Source organism: Marmota flaviventris, chromosome 16, assembly GCF_047511675.1.
Source record: "Marmota flaviventris isolate mMarFla1 chromosome 16, mMarFla1.hap1, whole genome shotgun sequence".
Classification (NCBI taxonomy): domain Eukaryota; kingdom Metazoa; phylum Chordata; class Mammalia; order Rodentia; family Sciuridae; genus Marmota; species Marmota flaviventris.
In genome coordinates, this window is record NC_092513.1 from 16210928 (window position 1) to 16237381 (window position 26454).

General features: G+C 43.4%; 1 protein-coding gene across 1 annotated transcript in view; it reads left to right on the forward strand.

Moving 5' to 3' along the window:
* Window positions 1–26454, forward strand: part of Ccbe1 (collagen and calcium binding EGF domains 1) — a 214719-nt gene that overhangs the window by 162793 nt on the left and 25472 nt on the right. Inside the window, exons 3-5 of the mRNA XM_027948991.2 lie at window positions 15376–15428; window positions 24193–24327; window positions 26251–26403. Of these exons, the coding sequence (XP_027804792.1) occupies window positions 15376–15428; window positions 24193–24327; window positions 26251–26403 (341 nt within the window). The remainder of the gene's footprint in view (window positions 1–15375; window positions 15429–24192; window positions 24328–26250; window positions 26404–26454) is intronic.

Genomic DNA, 26454 nt, shown 5'->3' on the forward strand with positions numbered 1-26454 from the left:
TGTCATTTCTGGGTCTCTACCTGCTGAAGGTTGCCAGATGCCCAGGGGACCGAGACTGACTGGAGTCACACCCTTCAGCAGGAGGAGGGCAGTGAGCTAAAGGGAAGTGCTGGCCTAGTCTTGGTCTAATAAACCTTGTTCCCACTGCTGTGAGGGCTTCTCCTACAGGGGAATACAGACAGGGTGGTGTGGCCTTGCCAACAGAGGCTTCCAGTACTGAGCCACAGGGTGGGAAATGGCCACTTCAGGGGGTCTGCTAGGATCTGTAGAAGACATTCTGCTTTGGGTCCAACTTGTTAGTATAAAGGTCACTGGCACAATTATGCAGTAGGACCAGGTTCTAATGTCCTGTATAAAACTGTGCCATTTAGAAAGAGTGGACCATGACTCAGTGTACACCCCCTTCTCCATGCTTGCCCAGAGCCCACCTAGGTTCTAATCCCTGGGAAGGGCCTAGCCCCAATATGGGAAGTCCTTAGGGCAATTGTGACTTCCTTGGGAGGCTCTGCTGGTCCACACCTGAACTCCCCCCACTGTGCAAACACACACTTCAGACCTGGGGAGACCTCCGAATCTCCCTAGCGAGGAAGTGGTACCTTAGGACCAGAGAACCACTGCTCTGTCTAGAGAAGACAGCACCTACCTAGACACCAGAAAGCGCTCCCTCTTCCCTTCCCCACTTAGCTGTCACTCCCACCACAACCTTCAAGATTATTACAGTGCCTGACATTCCATGTCAGTTATTTCTCTTAGTTGGAAGCCATTATCTTAAAGTGGATGCCCTAAAATTGGTATCTTAGGTACCAATTTCTCCTTGTAGATTCTGGCTTGACCGTGTTCTAGAATTTAGTGATGGAATGCTCTAGTCACTCGATTTTTTCCAGCAATGCTTAGGATGATGAATGGTGCCGAATCTATGCCAAGTCTTCAAGGTTACATATATCATTTAATCACATGGATCTGTTTGCTCTTTATCTTAAATGCCTGTACTTGCGATGGGGAAGAAAATTCACACTCTCCAAATTCCAAGAGCCACTTGGCCTTGGAGTACAGCCGGGGACCACAGGAGAAAGCATTTTGAAGATCTGGGGGAGGTGAGTCGATTTATAATGTAACAGGAGTGGTTACTACAGGAGACAAATGCATCTATCAGCCTTATCACTTATTCTAATGGAGCCCCCAGGAGGAATTTTGGGGGGGGGAGAGGAGGGCTGGGAGTGGACCCTGGGGAAAGCAAAACAGAAGACCAATAGCAACAAGGCAGTACCAATGGATTGTGCACTAAAGTTGGCAAAGACACTAGGACTTCCATGTTTAAAGCAAGCTTGCATTTACAGAATTCATTTTCTGGCTCTTCTGCTTGCTTGGTTGTGCCTGGTACAAATGGTTTCTTGTTTTAAACTTACACTCCAATTCTTTGTCAAGGTTATCTGTAAATAATTCATGAGCATTGTAAAACACGTGGACATCCAAATGTTGATAGAATCCGAGTCTCAGTACGATTAAAAATGTTGACATTTGAGCCACCTGAATGACTTCTGTCTGCAAAACAGGTTTCTGAATGAGCTTTGTTTCATCCAAAGCTCTAATTCCTACCTGTGCTTGACACTCAAAAACTTTGTACGCTATTACTTCCAAAAATTGAGTCTTTTCTGTGTTACCAGAATAGCTGAAGAATAATAAAATCTTGGTTGTAAAGAATAGAAATACCAGGTGAATCTCGGGATACAGGGAATTGTGGTTGGGATACTTGGGCTTAGAACAGGGGCGCTGTCAGAAAGTGAGGCTCCCCCAGGAATGGCTCCTCCTGTCTCCCCCAGAGTCTCTGCTATCAATGCCCAGTTTCCTAATTCTCATTCAGGGTGTCGGCTGGCTCTGTTCTCTCCAGACCGCTTCCCACTGTCAAAGCCTTGGCTACATACCAAGGCTGCTGAGCCTGGGGCATTTGTTGGTGAGGGCCATGCAGCAGTGTGTGATTGGTCCAACACCTTGATATGGATTGGGAAAGGAGGCTGAATTAGCTGGGAGATCCCTCTCCCAGTCCTTTCAGCCTGAAGGGGTGGTGCAATGCCTCATGGTACCAAGCCAGAATATCCATACTGCATGATCATAAGACCATGGGGACAGTTTTATTCAGGAAGACCTGTGGACCATAAGCACAGTGGCTGATACCTCTGGTCCAAGGGATACTGAGCCACATTATGTTCTAGATAACAAGACACCAATGATCATCACCATATAACAAGTGAGTAAAGCAGTGTTATGTCTCTTGACCAAGGTGAGGAGCACCTCCTCATTGTTCTCTGTATGTCCTCATTGTGCCCTAGTAGGATCATCCAACCCGAGATCCAGATCCCATCTCAGAAGAACTCTCAAGGCTGTGCCCAAATGGGCCCACTCCATCCTTTGGAGATTGTTAATGAACTGGGTGCTGTTTGGTGTCCTGGGTATTTTATTATTTTTAAAGCTCATGTTGATAAACATTACTGATATCTGGTGTCCTCAATGATAGTTCGAGCTCTTTTCACATAATTCTTTGCATTTCCCCAAGGCATATATCGGTGACATGCCCAAGGTCAGCCTTCAGTTGTTGTTGATGCATCTAGGTTGCTGTGCTGTGATCCTTCATTCCTGTACTTCATAGTGCTTCATCATAACTATGCTAAACTTTCATTTAATATATACCTCAACCTTATGTTGAGGGACAGTAACAATCACTATTACTCTGTAACTACCACTTTCCTTCCTGGGACATACCCTCTACTGCAGGTATTGAACTGAATAATTCATACATCTCACTTAATATTTTTAGTAACAAAGTAGATGTTGGTATTCTACTTAGAAGAAACGGACACTTCTTACATGTAACTTATATCAATTAATGAAAAGAGTGAGTGGCAGAGTCAGATCCTAGTCTTAATATGTGCCTGTCTTTAAAACATTGGCCTGTGACCATGATGCCGTGTGTCACCTCCCCATTCTTGTACTTGTTTATGGTTTTGATTAGTCAGGACCCCTAAACATACAGGCCTATATGATGCATAGCAGGAGTACAAAATGAATGTCCTTGGCTGCCCTGTCCAGCTAAGAAGCTACCAGTCAACCCCTGGGTCGAGCTTCACCAGTAATAGCTTGCTTGGACTGCCTGAGACTCCCAGTTCCTCACCAGAAACAGCAGAGTAGATGGTGTCTAAACAGATCAAGTGGAAAGTTTTCAGACCCAGGAGGCTGAAGATGGTAAAATGATCCATTTGTCATTGTTTCCTACAAAAAAAAAACATGAGTGTACGCCACGTGCCAGGTACTATTTTGAGTCGATATCTGGCTTCTGGCAATCCTTAATTCCTTTTCTACCCATGATACAGAAAGGAGGAAAGAATGAATGAATGAGAGCCCACAAGAGGCCAGGAGAGAGAATGCAGAGAGAAAGCCATAAACCTTATTTTTATAAATAGCCTCTTGGATAGGTTCTTCGCAAGGAAAGAATTCTCGCCAACTTCAATTCAGGAAAACCAGGCTGAGCATCTGTGATCGTTCATGCGCAGGCTAAATGCTCAAGACAACTAAGGCTCAACCCCCCGCTCTGTAGCAGCTCATGGTCAACAGACAGGGTTATCTGATACTAGCAGTGTGACTGTCCTCCCATAACCTGTAAGATACTCTGTGGAAAGTTGCCTTTCATCCCAAAGCCCCAAACCATAGTAGTTGTTGTTCAGACTTACTTATTCTAAGACACTATATGAAAATTGCAAAAAAGAAATGGTAAATGACCAGTCTATAACACATTGAATATAGAGATGGGGCAGCCCTCCCTTTAATTAAATTGTTCAGCTGTCAAGGAGCTTAAGATGTATTGAAAGTGGGTCTGCTTTGCGCTAAGAACATCTGTCTAGTCCTGGCCTTGGAGGACCTTGTCAAATTTAGCCGTGCATTGACCAATGGGTGATTCTGTTTCAGAACCACCACTGGAGTAGATTCACCTGGTAATGACTTCTAGATGTGAGTGGCAGGTGGCCAAGCATCAGGGCTGCTCTGTGCTCCCCTGTGCACCTTAGACTATTGTTAAAAAAAAAAAAAAAAAAAAAAGTACATGTCGCAGCTAAAGGTACACCAGAGGTGGCTCTTATGTGTTTATAAAACACTTTGAAATAACATTTCACACCAACATCTGGAGTGATCAAAGACTATCTGCTTTAAACAATCCTTTCTAATGCTTTTGTCCCCTGAGGACCACCCTGAAAAAGATACCTATTAATGGGACATTTCATACTGTAACTGTTTTATATAAAATGTATTGCAGCCAGCATCTTTTTAAGTTGGAAGAGACCTTAATGATTTCCCACGTCCAAGGTCTGCCCCCCTTTTTTCCTCCTCCAGGTAGAGGAAACAGACAATGCAGGAATGATTTGCCTAATCTCATAAGTTTGTTAGCTTCTTGATGTCACTTCTGACTAGTTCTTTTTCTCTCTGGCTTCCTGAATGTGTTCAGTTCTTCAGGAGGACATGTTCCCAAGTCTCCTTCTGGGCCCCTGACCTCCTTGGGTGAGAGTGTCAACTGCTCAGCTGCGTCTGCTGCTCTGGAGTCAGTCCCTGCCCACCTCCACCTGCTGCTCGCCCTCGAGCTGCCTAAAGCCCTGAATATATTAGACAGATGTACCAACTGATGTGAGGCCTTCTAGTCATCCCAAAATCTCTGCTCCAAAAATCCAAATTTCACACTCTGCAGACTTAACCTGTATTAGGAAATGACAGTATCATTCTTCAGGCAGCAATGTTAAAATAACTGTCTCGTCTCTGACTTTTCATTGCTTTCTTCACACCCAGCAGTTAGGAAGTCCTATAGAGTCTCCCTCAAATATTTTTAAAGCCCATTTTTCAAGTCTCACTACCCTGATGGACACACTCTCATCTCTTAGATGAAACATTTCAGCAGCCTTTTTAACTGACCTGTCTGCAGTCTTTTTCTTTTTCCAGCCTAACCACATATTATGGTTCTCTGTACCCTCGTAGGAAATAAATTCAGGTTTGGGAAATGCACCCTATAAACTGTTGAAGGATATCCTGAACGAGCATGAAGGAAGCTATTGCTCAGGGGAAGCTGAGATCACCCAGCATAGGCATCACTGTATTGGTGCTGGTTCAAGGGCTCACGAGTTAGCCTATCTTTTATATCCCCATGAAAGGTAACACCTCATGGAGCCTGGTGTCTGCCAGTCAGGGGCACCTCCAACACACTACATACTTCTTTGCCCCTGAGTATTAACTCGGTTGCCCTGAGAGATCTCATTGTAGGTCTACTGGGTTGCTTTTAATGCTCTTTTGTGTTATCCCTATCTGTGCATATGCATTTCTCCCACATTGTCATTGAGGATGAGTTGCTAATCTTACTCATCTGTCTCCTATACCACCCAGCTCAGGGCAGAGGTGACCTCTGGAGCCCAGCCATCTAGGCTCATGTTTCACCTCAACTCCTTTGAAAAACAAGTCATTTGTGAGAATTAAGCTACAGAAAACGCATAGCAAGTGCTCAATTAGTATGGGTTTAATTAAGTCAATGCTTCCAGTTTTTAACCTGAATTAAAATTTTTATTGCATTATTGGCTCATTATTTTAAATTCTGACCTTTATAAATAGAAGATTCCTATTATCTGCAAATGATTTGGAAATAGATCATACATTGGATGTTGTATGAGTTTCTCCAGTGACTTAGACCTTGAACTGATGCCATGTGTATTTCATTCCCTAAGGGTTTTATGCATGTGGGATAGGATGTGTCATGTCATGAATAATTAACCTATAAAGGATGACCCCTGATGGGTCCCCGGTCTTTTCAAATTCATCACCAGTGAAACTTTCAGATTTCCTCACTTAATTCTCAAGTGACTGGCCAAAAAAAAAAGGGTAACAATTTGAATCAGCAAATCTATTGCATCTCCTTATACTGAGATCTCTCTGGAAATGCTTCATTTACCTGGTGAAATGCATGAAAAATGGGACTGAGTGCCAGTGAAACTCTGCCCACTTTGGGGTGAAAGATTGTTGCCCTGTTAAGACAGAGCATCATTCAGCCTTGAATCATTTACAAGGAAATTTCCAGGTATTTACATTCCAAAGATTAACATTTCATCAGGTTCAAAGCCTCCATGCACAGTTGTTGCTGGAGCAAAACAAAGGCCTTATCTCCTCTGCTCACCTTTGGCTTCTTAACCTTCTATTTCAGTAGCTTTTCTCTTTAGGAACCAATTCTGGCCATCATTTTAGCTTTGTGTTTTAGGCTCCAATAATGAAACCAAAAATAGCTTAATTAAGACAGTTTTTTTTTTCTCCCCTCTTATATGTAACTGTCGGATGTCCTGGGTACTCATGGTGATGGCACAATGTATTGGATTGGGTTCTTTAAGATCTACCCATCACCCAGGTATTTCCTCACGTTGTCCTGGGTGGTGTACCACCACCACAGTTACATTCCCCTTCGTGGGAAGTTGAAAAAGAAGGGAGAGGCCATGTTCCCTTCCATTTAAGGCACCATCTGAAAGTTGCAAACCTAATGGTCACTTGCATCTTGTTGGCCAGGCCAGTTGTCAAGCTGAAGGTGGTGGGATGAGAGGCTGGGAAACTCTGCTGCTATTCTGGGTTCTTAAGTACCCAGCTGTAACATGGTTTCCATTTTTGTGGGAAAAGTACAGGAAAACGGCTGTCTGTGCCATAGTAGTGACTCGAAAAGGCTGTGGATGGTTTGGGTCTTGTAGAAGGAAGAGAAAAGGCAATACTTAAAAGCAGGCCTGTGGGTAGTTTGCCTTAGAGCTCTGACTCCATTAGAATTCTTTCCCATCTTAACAGTCAAAAAACTTTATTTTTTCCATTAGCTTTTTTCTATTTTCTCATTACAAATGAAAGAGCTTGTAACTCGAAGAAACCTAAATATAGTTCAGCAAGATGAAGGTGCTCAAGGTGTCTAGGGTTTGCCATTTAGGAGTCTTGAGCAGAAGGTCAGAGTTGAAATCCTAAGAAAGGATCTAGCCTTGAGGAAGAGGATTAAGAAGGCAATGGCTGAACTTCAGGTAGAATCCACACAGTGGAAGGATATGGCAGGAAAGAAAGCAGAAACTTTTGAGTAAAAGCAGAAACTTTTGTGATTGGGCAGTAACCAGCCTTGTTGAGATGCTGTACTAATTATCAAGCATGATGCTATTACAGAAGATACAGTCGGCTTGATAAAGCTATCGTAGCAGTATTTTTTTAAAATAGTTTTTAGTTGATGGACCTTTATTTGTATGTGCTGAGAATCAAACCCAGTGCTTCACACATGCTGGGCAAGCACTTTTCCACTGAGCTACAACCCCAGCCCCTATTGTAGCATTATTAAGCATTTGGGCATTACTATAACACTTAAAGGAGAGCCTCAAAATAAAGAAATGTCTAGGACTTTGACATTAGTCCCACAAAGTTACTGCATGCAGTGAACCAAATTGCTGCCAGGGAGCGGTCTGTGCTGTTCCGTGCCCTGCCTTCAGAGAATAACCACAGAGTAAGGTTTCCAAGCAGAGCTTCCAGAAGTAAGTAACTGTGGGAACTGTGAGAGCAGAGGGTGGTTGGTTTATATGTGCCTCACAAATGGGAAAACTGTTCAATGAACATTTTCCTGTACAGCGAACCTCTGTTAAACCGGTTAAATGAGGTGGAAAAGTTAATGAACAGACTACTGAATTATGCTGTAATTTCCTAAAGCAATTTAATGACTGCCACACACTGGTTCTCAGTGACTAGGCCGAAAGCAGCTTAGCGGAGATCACCTTGGTCATGGTGACTTCGTGAAGGAGTCGCCTCCCAGTCTTGAGTTGGTTTAGTGGATCCTGGTCAGTGCAGTCCTGTTCAAACCTGTGCTCCTGAATGTTACATTACGCTAACCAGTTTCCAGAACCAGAAGTTTCTGAAGCCACTGCCAAGCCTGGCATTAGAAAGGTACCAGAAGACTTGGGAAAATGATCCTTGAGTTATTTCCTTTAGTTCCTTTTATTATAAACCCAATTAATGCTCATTACAGAAAATTAAAACACAAGAACATCTTTTATATTGCCCACATAAGGAGCACCACTTGACCATATTGTGGTGAATACCTAATCTTATTTTCATACACTTAATGTAAAAATGAATCTCATTCTTCATATGTAAGCATGCATGTAGATAACATTTTTTGCAAAGATAGCTTCAACCCACTCCCACTTTTCAATTTCTTATATTTAAAAGAATGTTGTATTTCTTAACATTAAAAAAAAATCACCATATCTGAATGGTGGTGGGAGGGGAAAGGCAATCAGCCATCAGGATGATGATGGTTGCCTAGGTGGACACTCACTTGGGAGTAATGGGAGGGGAAAGGGGCTAGGAGACAGCTGGAGTGTGTAGCGTTGAGGTTAGTTGCAAAGAGGAAGTGAATCCAAGTCTCTCATCTCTGGACTCTGACCACCCATCTGCTGAGGACCTTGACTCTGCCTGTGGAGCACACTGGTATGTGGGAAGATCCAACCAACTGCTGGAAACGGCTCAGAGGGGTGACCAGGTGTGTTCTCAGCCTGGCCGGGTAGGCGGCCGTTGCATTTCCTGTGAGTTCCCATGCCAGCTTTCCATAAACAGCTCCTATCAGACACTTTCACCTCTGAGAGTGGTGATCACAGGGAGGGGTGTCTACTAGACTGAGGGCTTTTCTTAAGGCTGAGAACCATCTCTGTGCAGTAGTGACAGGGAGACAGGACACACCTCACTGAGGTGCTGGTCCCGTGTTGCTGTCGGGGAGGCCTGACTGCCACTCAGTTAAAGCCATGTGTGACAGGCGTCACCCTAGTGGGACACTTCCTCCCTGGTCTGCCCGCTCTGCTGCATCCTGGTGTCCTTGAGGTGGGCTGGGGTGGGGACGCAGCAGGTAGCTTTTTGGTTGGGCTTGATGTGTGCCAGCCCTTACTAAGATCTTGGCGGGTTGAGCTTGCTAACCCTCACCTGTAGGTTGGGTACTGTTGCTATCCTATTCTACTGATGAGGAAATTGAGGTAGAGCTCATCGGAGGAGGGTAGAGAACCTGGATTCAAACCTGGAAGTTCATGTCCAAGGCCCAGGACCCTAACCCCCAGCTCTTCTGAGTATATGATGAATATCTGTTGGCTGAAAACATTGCTTGCAGTCTTGTTGGAATTTATATCTTCTAGTTGTTTTCCTGCCCCCATCAAAGAGTAATTCTCCACAAATACTTAAATTTTTCCCTCATTCAAATGGCTATGGTTCAGCTGACACCGTGACTAAGGTTCGTGATTAAGGTTTTTAAAGTTTAGAAGAATGACTTCAACTGTGTTGCCTCTTCATTTAATCTAATGTATGTGGAGCAACATAGACAAAAAAATTACTATTCTGATCATTTTAAATGTATAATTCTGTAGCACTAAGTACCTTAACATTGTTCTGCAACCATTACCACCATCCATTTCTAGAACTTTTTCATTTGCCCACACTGAAACTGTAACCTCATTGAACAGAAAGTCCTTGTTCCCTGACCCACCGTCCCTGCAGCAGCTGTCCCACCTTGTCTCTGAATGTGACTGTTGTAAGTATCTCATAAGCAGATTCACACGCTGCCCTTTTGCGCCTGGCCTATTTGAATGAGCACAGTGCCTTCAAGGTCTCCCTGGGGTGCAGCCTGCAGCAAGACTTCCTTCCCACATTTTATCTGTTCCCCTCTCAATGGATACTTGGGTTGCTTCATCTTTTGGCTATTATGAATATCTGAGCCCCTGCTTTCAGTTCTTTGGAGAAGGTTGAAATGGAATAACTGGATCATATGGTGACCGTTTCAGTCTTTAGGAACCGCCATACTGTTTTCCTCAATTGACCTTAACCATCAATAATTGTGTGTACAAGCAGATTAGGCCTAAAATGCCCATTAAGAGTCTTTCAACATTGACCCCAGGACTTGTAATAACAAGTGCACATGGGGATGAATCAATGAGTTTGGGGGGTTGGTTTGGCTTTGAGTTTACCTTGGTGATTTTGATGTGGAATGACTATTACATTTGCCTAGGAAGAATTCTCTTTCTGGTTAAAAGGGTGGACCAAGCACACCCAAATCAGAGTGGGTTGTTTTACTCACTTCTGTTATCGGGACTCTAAAAGGAATTGTGGTAGCTCCCATAAAGTTGAGCGAGGTTCCGTGAAGGTTGCAGGAAAGGGAGAAGGTAAAAGGAAGAGAGGAAAGATTGCTCACTGTAAGGCATTTCACAAAGAAATTCAGAACCACTTTTAAATCTTCAGCTCTTTAAAATAATCCCTAAGAGATCATATTCTGTGTGCTTCCTGGCCGAAGTTTCCTATGGACTGTTCTCGGGCACACTTCAGGATGGTAAGAATGATAAAATAAATCAGGCAAATGGGATTTTCTCACTTTTAAGTCTCATGCTCGTTAAGGGCTTTCTTGGTTACTCAATTCTAATCTCTTGCTTTTTTAAAAGCGATTCAGGAGAGCCTGTTATTGGAATGATATACTAAACTGAAGGATTTCTTTAACAATATCTGGAAATTCTGTGTGTCTATGCTCTGGCTTGGTGTCCCATAGCCTGGAACGGGGTACAATTTTCCAAAACAATTTGATTGCATTAGTAGGCAAAGAATGTTTGGCCAATTGCTTGGAACTGGAGAGGGAACTGAAGTCTAGCTTTTCATCAGATTTTCAGGTCACCTCACAGACTTCTGGCCTTCACTTTCTTTGCTATCTGGCTTAGCTTCTTTCTCCATGGTAACCATCTATGGAGGCACCTAGGTTTGAAGTTACTCCTCTCTGCAAAACCACTCCCAACTTTTCATCCACATTTCAACCACTCCCAACATTTCATTGCCACATTCATATATTGTGTTTCAGGGTTAATTTCCTAAATCCATGGAGCATGTCGTTTGTGAGTTTATTATTTGAAGTTGACTTAAAAAAAAAAAAAAAAAGGAGGTTACTTAAAAAAAAAAAAATTTGCTTTTGCTGTCTGCAAAAAGCTGCAGCTAGAACACGATTCTTACCCAAGCCAGGCCCACGCTAGGCTCCTTCATCATATTCTTTCTCATCCCTGCAGCGTTCCTATAAGACAAATATTATTTATCCATGTTTTATCCACATGTCTGAAACTCGGCAAATTTAAGAAGCAAGCCTAAGGTCATATTCCCAGCTTGTTAAATGTTAGAGACAGAATTATAAAACCAGATTTGCTGGGCCCCCAAACCAGCAAATGGCTTGGCACCAAGAGCTATAAAATTCTCTCAAATACAGTTCTTGTTTTTTAAAACAATCTGATACCTAGGTGCATAAGTAGGCAGTTATGTAATGGAATCCAGGGAGAGCTTAGGAAAATTTCTGTTGTGGCAGGAGTTTATCTACTGACTCACTTGGCTTTCGGTCCCTGCTAGTCCTCTAATTCTGTAGGCAGATTTAAAAAAAAAAAAAAATCTTCTCTAGACTCCAGTGATCCAGTATGATGATGTTATCTTTATTTTTCAAGTTTAGTTTTTTCCCCTCCCAAAGCTCACTATCACACCTTGCGGATGGGCTGTATTTCTGGCTGCCCCCACCTCCCCGCTTCTTTTTTTAAAACTCCTGACAGTTCTCAGGGGCACCCAAGGGAAGCCTCCCCAGACTTTCTTAATTACCAGAGTCATCCTTTCTATGTAACAGCCATCTAATCGCAGCCTCTCTTGCCAAGAAATGAGAGAAACATTTGCATTTGGAAAAGCCAGCCCCAACACGTGACGCATGGTAAGAACCACTGCCTCCCAGAGTCCTCATAAGTGTTCCTCATCTTCGTTTGTTTTCCTTGAAGATAAAAATTGCACAGCAGTGTTTGTACTGAGATCTAACAAGTGCCCTGGCTTGCATGACAAGATTTCCTTTTGGCCGTCTCAACTTTGTTATACGTAAATAATGTTGTAAGTCATCCTTGAAATGGTATAACATGCAGCCAGTGTTTATTTTTTAGACTTTCTTGTATTTCATTATTTATTTAAAAGGCGATTTATGATTGGATGTTTAACATGCAGAATACTGCGTTCCCAGGAACTCTGAGGAAGGCAGGAGGTTGAACTGGAATCTTGCTCCTCTCTTGAGCAGAGAGCTGGGTCAGTGTGCAATTAAGAGAAAATCCGAAGGGGAAGTTCATTCTTAGCCAGGCAGGTAAATGATACCTGCCCATCCAGAAAGTTCCATTATCAGACAGAGCTCTGTAGCCTTTTAGAAGCATGTCAGATCATATCACCGTAGTTTAATTTCACAAAAAGCAAATGGCAGGTTGCTTCTGGTACCACTGTGTGGGCAATTTCAAGTCCTCAAAATGCTCAAGAGTCACAGTGCCCAAGTTCAACGTTGGGATGTGGAGAGTGTAAGGGTCGTATCCAGTTGTTATAAACTTTAAAATGCCTTTAAACATCTGACACTGTACCTTAGCTGCAGCTTTTAAATAGAAACGGGCAAATACAACCACATGCTTAAATGTGGTGTGAGATTTCAGAATCAAAAACACATGTGTTTCGTGCCTGAATTTTTCATGGATAACTTGAGTTTCTGACCATCTAGTGTGTTGCTCTTCCTCTTGGAGCTTTCTACAGGACAGCCCCAAGTAATACAGTAGGTAATAACTGGCTTTATAGAGCATTCATTAAAAATCTAGCAATTTTTGGTTGCTAGGAGCTTTTTTAAAAACCATGGAAAACTAGGCTGAGTTTGAGTCCCATGAATTGTAAAGGTAGATTCTCCACGTCTGTTGCAAATCATCAGCATCATTTATAACCCCCTTGGGCATGTAAGATTATATTTTAGTTGGAGATGTTAGGAAATTATGCCTAAATTCTGGACCTTGCCACATGTCATTAATATGAGTAAGTTGGATGGATACATATGCTGAAGAAAGATTCAGATAAATCTATACTGGAAGATGAGTATAGGCAGGCAAATGTATGGGTGGGGGAAGGGGAACCTTAACTGTTTCAGTCAACCGTGTTTTGAGAGCATCCCAAATGCCACTGTTTTCCTTTTGAAAACTCTTCTCTGCTTTTGAAGATCTCTCCCACAGCTGGGTTGCATGTGGAAAATGCTGCAGAGGGGAATGGAGTGGTGTAGCTGTACCCAATTGGACTGCAAAATTCTCCTGGAAAATATAATGCTTGTAAATTTCATTTTTCTTAAGATTTATAAATTATGGATTTAATTTTGTGTAGTAAGATTAAGTTTCTCCTATGAAAGGTAAGTCACCAGTTGATACAAATTGATTTGACCAATAATTATGCAAATTTGCAAAAGTAAAAAAAAATGTTGATTTAAAAAGTCAGGAAAAATTAGATGTATTAAAAATTCTTAAATAGAAGTCCTAATGTAACCTGGTTGAGCATTCTGGCCATTTGTTGAAGGTGAGAACTGGCTTCACTATATCTGCAGACATACCTAATTTCCCAAATCAGTTGTTTGTGCATCTTTCTTCACTACACCATATATGTAGTATTTCATTCCAGTGGTCTGTATGCTGCATGCCAACTGCATGCCCAGCTGCTAGACTATATTTAACTGAGCTTCTTTTCCACCTAGACAGTGTGTCCAGACAAAAGTGAGACTGACATTGCTATAGCAGTAACCTTGCATCTGACTTCTATTACAAAGAAGCAGTTTTTTTAAATTTAGCTATTATGTCAACTCAAGGTAACTTGGGGTGTATTCTTGAGTTTTGAAGATGACTTGAATATGGTAACTCTGCCTCTGTGTGATGTTGGAAGTGGTGAAGGAAAGTTCACATGGACTCCATCTGGGAGAGACGGGAAGGGAAAGTAGCAGGAGCCATGGAGACGCACAGGGACGTTTGCTCCAGTTCCAGTGGAAATGTTGATGTTTTTCAGGTAAAATGTAGAAACTTGTAACCATATAGGTCCGTTTCCCCCTAGTTATGATTTTTATTGCATCTACATTATAAAGTTTGCAAGATATTATAATACTTCATAAAAATGAAGAGCAAAAATAATCTTCTACATATATCCAGATATCTACCACTTGTGATGTTCTGCAGTCCTTCCTGTAACTCATATCCCTCAAGTATAATTTGTTTGGCCTGAAGAACTTTCCTTAGCATTCCTTGTCTTGCAGATCTGGTAATGAATTCTTAGTTTCCTTTTATCTGAAATGTCTAGTTCATCTTCATTCTTAAAGGATATTTTCACTGGATATAAAGACAGGTTTGTCTTCTCAGCACTTAAATGCCATACCACTTTCTTCTGGCTACCAATACTTTCTTTTTTTAATGAGAAGCTCATTGTCATTAAAATTATACTTTCTCTGAATGATACATAATTCTCCCATCTTCAAAGTTTTGTTTTGAGCAGTATGACTATGATGTCCTTAGGGATTTTGTGTATGTGTTTATGAGAATGTGTTTAACCTATTGAGTATCTGCTAAACTTTAATTTGCAAATTTGTCTCAGACAAAATTTGGGAATTTTTCAGGTTTTTTTTTTTTTTTAAAGCACTTTGTTCCACTCCATTCACTGCTCTCCTTTTGGAATTCCAAACATAACCATTGGTTATGGTCATGTTAGACCTCCGATACTGGCCCCACATGACCCTGAGTCTACATTTATAAAAGATATCTAATTTTTTTTTTTGCTTGATATTGGATCATTTCCATCAATTTGCTTCCAAACTTACTAGTTCTTTCCTGGATCGTGTCTCCATTCTTCAACCTTATCAGATTTTTCCAAAAAAAATTTCAGATACATTTTACAGTTCCAGGAATTCCATATTCTTTTAATAGTTTCTCTTCTGAGATTTCCTGCTTTTTAAATTCATTATATTTTTATTTATGTCACTGAACATAGTTAATTAGTTTAATAGCTAGCTTAATGTCTGATCATTCCAATATGGTGGGTTTTCTGGGCGTTTGACTCACTGATAGTTTTCCCTTTTGAGAAGGTCACACATTGCACATGTGGTGGAGACCCTGCATCTTTGTGATCTTGTTCTTGGAGAGGATATTTTTCCTTTATTGTGCAATTTACTTGGTTAGATTAAAAGTGAAATCTCTAGCTCGTCATAGGTGGCAGCTCAAGTTGTCATCGTTCTTTTTATAGTGTAAGTACCTTGACATCTCAGTTCATTACTTCACAGCATTCAGAGGGTTGATTTCATGTGTTTTGTGTCAGATCCTGGGTCCTGTTCTGCAATATTTTTCTATTTAATTTTAAATGACTTAAAAGTATCCCATCTCTACTTTATTGCTTAGTTTTTCCTGGGCATAAGTTCTTTCACTCAAAAACAATTTTATTTTTAATGTCATAGTCACCATAATTAAAATGCCTTTTTGTTTGTTTATCTCTTAGGAAAAAGTGCTGCAAAGGGTATAAATTTGTTCTTGGACAGTGTATCCCAGAAGGTATGTAATGTAAAAGATGGCCTCATCTTTCTATTCATGACTAATCATTAGAAGTCTATGAAGTTCAGATGTGTATAGAATATTATCTGTCTGGTTATCTGTGTTTATGTATAATTCTTCCTTGGCATAAAATTCCTTGCTAATTTAGTCATATGTGACATGCTCTATCTAAATCATCACATGAGGTATTCATATACAGTGAGGGTTTTTTGAGATATCATTCTTAATAGGCTATAATTCCCTAATCAGCATTTCATAGACAAATTACAATCAACCCTCCTTGTTCCCTCTGCCTGGTTTTCATGTGCTAAACTTTAAGCCCCTTTGCATGACCATCAGGGGACGCTATCTAAATGCTCAGCCTAGCACTGCACACAGAGATGTTAAGATGAGCCCAGCTGTCAGGTGTGTACTGCAGAGACGGGAGGCAGATCATATGGAATCAGACCTGGATTCTAACTGAGCTTCCACGTCCTGCTCAGTATGACCTTGGGAAAGTTAATTTTCTAACCCTTAAGTTTTTACAGGCAGGTATTGGTACTAGGGTCATACGGACGTTTAAACTTTGCCTCATGTAAAGTACTTGGAACAGGAGGCCAGTTCTTAAGCACTCAGTAAGTGGTGGCTGCTGCTGTCACTATTAATAGATGCAGTGTGTGCCTTAGAGACAATTGAGTGCAGCAGCTGTTCAAAGGTAACACACAACATGGAAGACCAGGTGGACTCGCGGGGATACTTAAGTGGGGTTATCAAGGAAGGCTGCCCAGGTCTTAGCCAGGTAGTTGGAGTGGTGAAGAGGATTCCAGTCTAGCAGGGACATAGAAAGCACCAGGGAGTGTCGGGAGAGGGCATTTGGTTTGGTTTTGCAGGACTTGGGGGTTGAACCCAGCGCCTGGCACCTGCTAAATAAGCACTCTATCACTGAGCTTCATCCCCGGCCCATCAGAGACTGAAAAGCCTGGGGTTAATTTGCGCAGTCTGGGATGGAGCACGTGAAAGAGCTTTCTTCACTACTGCCCAGGAAGCCAGGTGTCTCTGGAGGGAGGATGTGGAGCCCAGCCAAGCTAATTCTGTTGCGTTGTCTCACGGAGTACAATGTCTTCATCAGTTGGAAATAGATGAATCCCTCCTGTGTGTTGCTGTCTTTGGTAGAAGGATGGAAGAGTTCATTAAATCATGACTGACCTTTGAGAAAGCTGCCATGGACAGCTGCTTTGGAAAGTATTTCACATAACATTGTTGAGGCCTGAGGTCTCTCTAAGCCGAATCTCTCTCTGCAAGCCAGTTCTATTGATCAGAGCCTGGCAGGAAAAAAACCCATGAAAATTAGAATTGCTTTTCTTTATGAGCCAGCTCTTCTCAGTCAACAGCTGTGTCCTTTATAATGCAGTTTGGCAGATTCCAAAGAAAATTAAGTTGAGGCCAATTTAAGATCCTAACTAAAGAAAGACCTTGCTCAGTGTTACTGAAAAATACATCCTATGGATACCCCATACTTAGTTTCTTTAAATGTTAGATATTGTGGTTTCAAATGCCTAGGCTTTCTCCCCTTAAAATGAGAGCACAGCACCTGTGACTAGTGTAACCAAGGGCTGAATATTTCCAGGGAAAGTGGACTCTGCTGCCAAAGGTCCCTCTGCCACGATTTCTGCTCTTACTTCTCACCAGAATACATTTTCAAGTTGATTTGTTTTAATCAGTGGGAATAGATTAGTGATTGTTTCCTTGACTAAAGATACATTTAGTCATAAGGGATTCTATCACCCACAAATGCAAAGTACAAATGTAGAATTCCAGTAAAGGCTGTATTTTAGGCACCTGGAGTTGTAGCTCAGGGGTAGAGTGCTTGCCTAGCACATACAAAGGCCCTGGGTTCAATCCTCAGTACTAGAAGAAAAAAAGATTGCATGTTAGTGTTCTCCAGAGACCAAAAAAAAAAAAAAAAAAAAAACCAATAGGCTATGTGTGTGGGTGTGTGTGTAGTGGGGAGACAGATTTTGATTGAGATTTATAAGATCAGTTCATGAGATTATGGAGGTACAAGCCCAGAATCTTCAGGGTAAGCCAAAGGCAGTCTCCTGGCAGAATTCCCTTTTTATCAAAGCAGGTCTATGTGTTTTGCTACTAATCCTTCAACTGACCAGATGAGGCCCACCCCAGGCGGGAGGGTAATCTGCTTTACTCAGTCTGTTAATCTCATCTAAATACCTGCACAGAAATGTGTAGATCAAATAATCTTAGAATAATGTGAGATCAAATATCTGAGTACTTTGTCCTAGTTGAATTGATATATAAAATTACCCATCACAGTCTACCCCTTTTCAACTTGGCACCCATACACATTTAATCTCCTGAACTTAATCTCCAAATGGAAACAATCATAAGGCCATACCTCCACCTGATGCAATGCTGCTACCCCCATGTTAAAATGCACGGACACCTTCCCCAGAAAAGGATGCAAAGTAATATTTATTTTTCTCCTCCATATGCTATAATTTAAATGCTGTCATGTTAAAGTTCACCATATTTCAATGCTGTGATATAAGTTAATACATCTTATTGATACACAATGTGATAAGAAAAAGATATTTGCACATATGCACACATATTCTAGAATATAAATGCTCATGACAATCATGGCCCTTGTTTCTGAAACTGGTCACATGGTCATAGCTGCTATTCATAACTTCTTTCTTCCACTAATTTTTTTCCCTTTGTCTCCAATAAGCTCCTCACCTGGTCATGTTTATTTTTTGTGGTGTTTTTGTTGTTAACCTGGTGAGGTATTCTATCTCTTTCTTCCTGAGACATTCATCTAGCCTGAACTGGGTGGTGGTTTTCCATCAACTGTAATTGCAGGACAGAGTAACCCAGAGACACCTTAAGATATTCCTTATATCCAGACACTCCTTTGCTGAGGAGTAACCGTCCAGCTTCCCCTTGTTAGACTGTCACTGGGCCAACGCAGTGACTTCCTCCCTTGCAGGCCTATGAGGCATGAGGACCCCAGTGTCCAGATGGCAAACCTATGGAAGCATTTTTTTCTCCTCCCACAATCATCCTCCATTTGAAACTAACAGCATAAAGTCACAGGAATGGGAATCAGAAATTCTGCTAGTAGAACTGTATGTCTTGTTGTGAACATCTAGTCCCAGCTACTGGGAGGCTAAAGTGGGGAGATCATTTGAGACCCTGCCTGAGCAATAGCTCTATCCCCCAAATGAAAAGGTCTCCTCTAATAGATCATGGAGATGAAACTGGGTAACCAAGAGGGATGCCACTCTCGTTTCCACCCCTTGATTCCTCATCCTATGAATGAATACTGGTCAAGGGAGAAACCACACCATATATTGGGTACTAATTCACAGCATGCACACTCTCTTGGTGGACTTTGGACCAGATGTATAGGTAGCATGGCCTGGCCAAGTTAACTAATGAAATTAACCATCCCAGTTAGCAAAAAGAAACTAGTGTGTCTAAACAGATGTGTTAACTGATGAGTGGAAGTTAGTTTTTTAAAGTGTTGCTGGCTCATTTATTGCTGAGTCGTGGGCAGTGACCTGTGTGGCCTGTGGAGCAAATCTGGTCCATTCCCTGCCTCTAGAAATAAAGCTTCATTGAAATGGGGCCATATACCTATTCACCAAAGTAGTACTTACTTACGGCTGCTTTTGCATGACAGCAGTGGAGCTGAATAGTTGCAAGGGAGGTCTGCAAAGACAGGATCTGGTGCCCCTACACCCGTCATTGTTATCTTGGCCATGTGATAGGATGATCCGATTTGTTTAGCTCAGCAGTTATGAACTGAGCATACAACATGGGGAAGAAATCCCGGCCGTTACTCCAGGGGGCATAGTCCCTCCCATGAAGGCAAACAGTGATGGGAACCAGCAGCAGAAAAGCAGGTAGAGCTTTCCCTGTGTGTCAGGCACTGTGCTTGACGTGTCATCTGGTTTCATATCCACAGGAGTGAAGTGGGTGTTGGTATTATCGGTATTTTACAGGTGAGGAAACTGAGCCTTAAAGAAACTGAGATCACAGAGTGGCCAAGTTGGGAGGGCGGGTACCTGATCATTGTCAGAGCTCGTGAGCGGAAGATGGTCAGAGTTCCATGGCCTTGAGAGGAGACAAAATAGACTCGATGAAGGAGATCAGGGAAGGCTTTTGCAGTGAAGATAGAAAACCACAGTTACAAGGCACTGAGAGTGAAGGTGTCAGGTTGGACGTTAATTACTAAGGTGAAGTGACAGAAGTATGTAAGAAAGGTGTGACTGGGACCAAGGACAAAAGTGAAGAGAAGCTCAAAGGTAAATCTTAATGTTGGAGAAATCTCAAGGAATTTAGTGCCCAACCTCAAATGCGAGAGTGACCCACCCATGCTTCATTAGTACAAACTTGAGGATCATTATCTGAAGTGCTTAGGACCAACCAGAAGTGTTTTAGGTTTCAGAGTTTCTTGAAATTTGGAATATTTGTGTAGACTTCACTGGTTGATCATTCCTGATCCAGAAATCTGAAATACTTCAAAATCTAAGACATGGTGCTTGAAATTCTTGAGATTTCCAATGTTCAGATTGTCAGAGATGCCCGGCCTATTTAGAACTAGTAGGCTGTCTGAGCGCTGTGTGTTGGTCAGGTAGCCTAGCGGCAGTTGTGCAGAATGGATTTAAAGGAGAAGGTTCTTGGGAGTAGGATCCTGTTTACATAGACTATGAAGATCTGAAATGGGAGCCAAGAGAAATACCACAGAGTATAGAAAATGTGTAAATTTTAAAGATAAAAGCCACTTGACGAAGTTGATAGGCTCTAAAAAACAAGTTTTCAAAAACAAAGGACAGAATAAATTTCTTAGCCTTGCCTCTCCCACAGAAACTCCACAAAATTGGCGGGGGGTAGGGGGCGGGGGCGGGAAGCAAAAGACATACATCCACAAGATTAAGGAGAAAGGAAGAAGAGAGAACGGCAACAACATTTTAGAAGCTGGAGAACAGACAAGATAGTAAATAATTCAGCAAAATGAAAAGCCTGAGCCCTCAGGCAGCACCAGGGAAAACTAAGGAGCCAACAGTTCATACCGACACTAATGACGATCAAAACTGAAAACAAGGGTTGAAGTGGTGTCAAAACAGGTTAGATTTAAAAGTCTGAAAAGTCAGACTATGATGTGCCCTCCATGCAACCAAAATTATCGCCCCTTTTATACCCAGGCAGGAAACCAAAGTCCCCTCTTCTAAGAGGGTAAAGCAGAGGTTCTTGAGGCTGGCTGGGGAGGACCAGTCAGATGCAAGTAAGAACTCAACATCGCACGTGGAGGCATTAAGAAAATGCGTACACATTGAAGATTTAAACACCCACCCTCTCCCTTCATAGTTCAAAAAGGACTTACTCTCGGATAGGGATTTGGACACGCTGCCTCTGGACATCGAGCAGACACAAGGAAAGCTCTAGAAACTGATGCTGGAAGGCACCGGTCGAGTCACTTAAGCTGAAGCTTGGGATTTATAAAAATCCCATGTGCAAAGAGCTGCTATTGAGCTATTTTTAATACTCCACAAGTAAACTAGGACAACACCCAAGGAGCACCAGATGTTGGAGGAAAGCCTTCAAAAAGATTTAACATAAGGGAAAGTCTCAGAGAAAGCATGAGCTACCCGGACAGAGGGAGACTTGGAATTAATTCACTTAGACTTCAGGAACGATACAGAACGCATCAAACAAAAACAGGGTGTCAATAAAAAGGAACAGAATGAAGAATTCTTAGAAATCAAAAAACATGACACATAGAAAATAGCAAAAGGGTTGAAAGGTGAAATTAAGGAGATTACCCAAGACCTAGAGCAGAAGATCAAAGAAATGAAAAGTAGAAAAATGAGGAACAGTCCAGGGAACACAACCTCAAGATAATTAAGTTACACAGAGAAAAGGAGTTGTCATTGAAGATGGGATTCAAGGAAATTCTCCAGAATTTTCTAGATATAAAGGGCCCATCAAAGAATAACAAAGCCCCACGTGAAAACCTCATTGTGAAATTGTAATACAATGGAAACAAAATTAAAATTTCAGAGGGGGAAGAAGTGAAATTCATATGAAAGATTTAGTAGTAGAATCTCATAGGACTCAGCTGCAGTGAGCCTGAATTAGAAAACGATGGAGCGATGTCTGCATACTGTGGAGGTGAACTTCTCTTACGGTTTTATGCCCAAACTATCAATCACTAAAATATATTTTTAGACATGCATAAGCATAAAAATGTTACCTCTTTCATGACTTTTCTCGGGAAGCTACTGGAGTATATGCTCCAATAAAACTACAGCATAAACCAGAAAAGAGGAAGATGAGGGAGGAGAGGGAAGCATAGTGTCAAAAGAGTGTGGATGGAATCCCCAAGATGATAGGGAATGGACACACCAAGCAGCAGCCACAGAGATTTCTGCTGGGAGAAAGCACAGAATGTTCTAGAAGAAACTTCCTCAATCAGAAATGGGCAAATACTTAAACATCTGAAGAGATTTAAAAATTTCAGAAAGTCCCTAGAAATGAATCATAACTGTCATCCACATGCTCCATTATATATCAGAGAACATTTGATAGAAAGAACCAAAGACTAGACATTGAGAACTGAAAAGTCAAAAGGAAAACTCTCCCAGAAGTAACAACCATGTACAGTAGCTCCCACTTCTAAGCTAGGGGAGCGAAGAGAGGCAGGAGACCCATTAAGACATAGAAGCTCGGAGGAGGTGCCATTGGGCTAGGACCCAGGCCTTGGAGGCACTGGGCAGCCAGTGCTGTTTCTCTGAACTCAGTTTGTGGCTCATGGATCTGGGAACCCCACTTGGGGGAAGGAGCACCAGATCACTGGTGCGGGTGCCCCTAAGATATTTGTGGGGAGGCTGCTTCTCTAAGTGTTAGAAACTGCAAACTGGCATTTACTGCTACTATCCAAAGGGTCTGGATGGAGTTGGGTGGGACTGGGATAAGGCTCAGGAACAAGCACAGGCAGAAAGGTGCAGAGCCCCTCTTCCAGCCTCCATGTGTTTGTGTGGGCCTCTCTCTGTACCTACACCTCCCCACAGCACCCCTTATTGAAAGCACCCAACGGGCTGGAGAATTGTCTCCAGAGCCTCACGTCACCAAGTAGGTGTTGGAAGAAGATGGAGCAGACTTGAAACTAAATGAGCTCAATGACTGAGACCCCCAAAAACACACAAGGCACTTCCCTTAAGGACATCAGACAGTTCCCCAGGGAAGGGCAGTTCAGTGGAGTGCACCTCCTGGCTCTGCCCAGAGAGCTTTTATATCGTCACTCCAGGGCAAATGCTGGAGATTGACCAAACTAAAATTTCAACAAAAACCATTGACCAGATGGAAGGAACCAGAAGTGCCAAGTGCTGGGGTGGGGAAGTGCAATAAAAATGCTAAGTGTATCTCGTGACTGGAAGTTAATAAGGAACCTTTTAAAGTAAAAGCAACATTTAAAATAAAGGAAGCAATGCAAATTGAATACTTAGAGTTACGGGGGTGAACATGAAAACAGCTGGAAGAGTTTAAGTGGCACCTAAGAAGCCGAGCAGAGTGGGAACGGCTGCTTCTGAAAGCAAGACCTCATTGGGCACCACAGCCAACCAGTGCCTTAGACGGCCCCTCTGCCTCCTGCCTCCTCCCTGGCTGATCCAGTAATGGTGACAGCTGGCAGGACAGGGCAGCTCATTACCGGTCACACTGAGACTTGACTTTTGAGCAAAAGAAACACAGAACTTTGGTTGCCTGGAGGTGATGCTTGGTTGAGGAAAAGTTAGCCAGATGGTTTGTAGGCTTGGTCAGAACCCAGGCTGGCAAAGCAGACCTGGAGTCCCACTTGTGGGAAGTATCGTCCAACAAGGGCAGCTTACCAGGTCATCACCAGAATGGCATGATCTTTGTCAAAGTTGACCCTGTCTGCATCAGAGACGGCTCACTTCTTTCCCTTCACATACAGGAGAGCAGACCCAGGTTCACCTGTGTCTCAGGAGGGTCCATCTGGGACTAGTACATGGAGATGACAGTGACGAGATGCTGGAACTGATCTGAGAATATGTCAAAACTGAGCGATTTAGAGCCAGAAGCCCTTCAGAAGCTCATTAAATATCAGTTCATAAAAATGGAGAGTAGCAGATGCCCCAATTCCTAACACATTATTGGGCATTCACCCTCATATGCACAGGCATAGGGCCAGCAAGAGATCTGCAGCCATTCAGTCTCACCCACCCCCCTCTCACATGCAGAATCTCTATACACACACACCATCGTGTGCACACCTACCACACTCACTTGTGCGAGCATAGGCTCTCTGAAGACTCTCACATATCTATTCCAAAAGCTGCCCTCATTTTTCTGAGTCTGCCAGCCAGCCCTTCCTCTTACATTTGGGCACCAAAGCCCATCAATGCCCTGCTGGAAGGACTTCCCTGTTCCTATAGCAGTTGAAGATCAAAGAGGCCCCCAGGAACTGCTCCAGAGCCTGGCTGACTAAAGCATCTTTGCTTCTGGATAGTGACCAAGACCCAGGGGCACAACGAGGCAACTTCAGAGAAGAGCATGAGTGGTGTTTGCCTTCTGCCACCACAGTGCTCTCAGAAGCTGTACCACAGCCTCCAGGGCTAATGCCCCTGTAGGTGTGGCTGCTCACAGGTCACGTCTGCAGAATGCAGCCCGGAAGGCGAGCTCCAGGCCAGGCTGCCCTGTCTACCCCTGCGGCTGATGTGAGTGCATACTTTTTCTCTTTCAGATTATGATGTTTGTGCCCAGGCTCCCTGTGAACAGCAGTGTACAGACAACTTCGGCCGCGTGCTGTGCACCTGTTATCCAGGATACCAATATGACCGCGAGAGACACCGGAAGCGGGAGAAGCCCTACTGCCTGGGTGCGTTGGCAATGCGTGTTATTTTCCAGCTCCTAACTGGCAGTGAGATGTAAAAGCCAAAGACGGGGAACCAGGCCAGATGTAATAGAATAATGCAAAACAGGAAATGAGTGGTCTGGAATGTAAACCAGAGAAGCAAGAATGAGTGTTCTCAAGAGGTGACTGGGGAAATGGAGGTGTGCGTGTGGCAGGAGGTTAGAGGCAAACTTGGCTGCAGCTGAGCAGTTGCCTGGCCATCACCAGGGGCACCAGCTTGCTCTGGTCGTTCTCCTTGACTGGGCATTCTTAGTGCCCTCCTTGAATTCCTGGGGAGGTTTAGGGCTCATGGTCTGGAACTATGTGTCTGACTGTGGCAAGCCCATGACTAACCTGTCTCCTCAACTGGGGTCCCTGCTTGAAAGGTTCCTGGCCCCTCCTCCAGACATAGTGAGCCACAACTTTGAGGGTGGGTCCAGGGACGTGCATTTACATGAGTGAGTACTATGCTCAGTGAAGTTTCAGATCAACTGGAAGAAGAGTAGAGACCTCAGATGGACCCAGGTGGGAAATAAGCCATTTGATATGAGCAAGGCTCCCTCCTCCATTGGGCACCTGGGAAAGTCTAGCCTTAGGTCCCCTAGTTTCTCCCAAAAAGCATCTGGGAAAGGTACCCCAAACCGACAAGCAAATGGAGGAGGGTAGGAGGGAGTCAGGGTGCCTCTTACAGAGCGCATGGGACACTCCACACAGCTCAGGGCTGGGCCCATGGGCTCTCCTTTCAGTTGATGGGAGCTACGTGCCCTAATTCTTTTTCTGTAGACATTTGGGGATCAGCAGTACTTTGCATTCTACTAAGAGTGTCCTCTGTGGCCAGTACAACCGCTTCACTCTGACATTTAGGGTGGGAACACCTGGAGAAAAAGGCAGTCAGCCTGAGGAACTGCAGAGGCGCCTCCAACCGTCGCCTCCATCCAGGCTGCATATGACAACAGTGTATACTGCAGAGGAGCACCCGAATTACTGTGCTCGCTCTTGGCACCCAGGGAGCCTGCCAGAGCTGAGTCCCTGGCTGCTTGTCCAGGCTAAAAAATTATCGGCATCCTAAAGTTCAAGGCTGGGCTCTGTCTGCCCACATGTCACGGTCAGGGGCTGTGTGTCCTGGTTCCCACCTACTGCTACGGGGTGTCTTTAGCCAGTGAACAGGAAATGGAATTGAGCCCGTCTTCTCATGGTGGGAAATGTGTTGTTTCTTCCCAGTGCAGCAGGGGCGCAAGCCCCATGGTGTGGGCAATTGACGCGGACCCTCCGCGGTTACTCATTTGATGGTCTCATGCCTCATTTCCTCAGCTCAAGGGGGTCTGCTTGGGTCATTGATGAGGCAGAGATTTCCTAGGGAAGCCTCTCTCCATTAGACATCTGTGACTATTTTGTCATAAGTATCTTTTCCCGAGTATATTGTGTTCCTTAACTGGGAAGGGGCTATTCCTAAGTGGCCCTTGTGTCACATGTAGAATTCCAGCCATAAAGGAGAACTTTAAAAACCTCAGCACACTAGACTGCTTGCAAAAAATCACTTAGCTAATGTCTGCTCATCAGGGTGTGTTGGCCCCAGTGCTCTCCTGAGGAGCCCTGGGAAGTATTTAGGGACAGGCTTCATTATCATCATTTCCCAGGTGAACTCTCTAAAGGCCAGCCGTACCTCCATCGGGTCCCGTGACGGCCAGGAACCCATCATTGGTTGGTCTGTAATGATAGTCACATGGCTAAAGTGCCGCTTCCACAGACGGCCCATCCTCCCCGCGCCCAACCTCATGCCAGGCTCTGTCCGGTCAAGGTCTGGAATAGTGTCCTTGGCACAGGTATTATGAGGGACAAGTCTCGTGCCATCTGTGGCATAAGTGACTTCTCAGAAACTGAGCGTTTTCTGCATTTGGTTCACACCAGACATCGACGAGTGTGCCACCAGCAACAAGACGCTGTGCGACCACATCTGTGTCAACACTGTGGGCAGCTACCGCTGTGAGTGCCGGGAGGGCTATGTCCTTGAGGGCGACGGGAAGACATGCACCAGGGGGGACAAGTACCCCAACGACACTGGTGAGTGAGGCATGGAGTTGCCCTCTGTGCATATTTTTATATTACACGTTG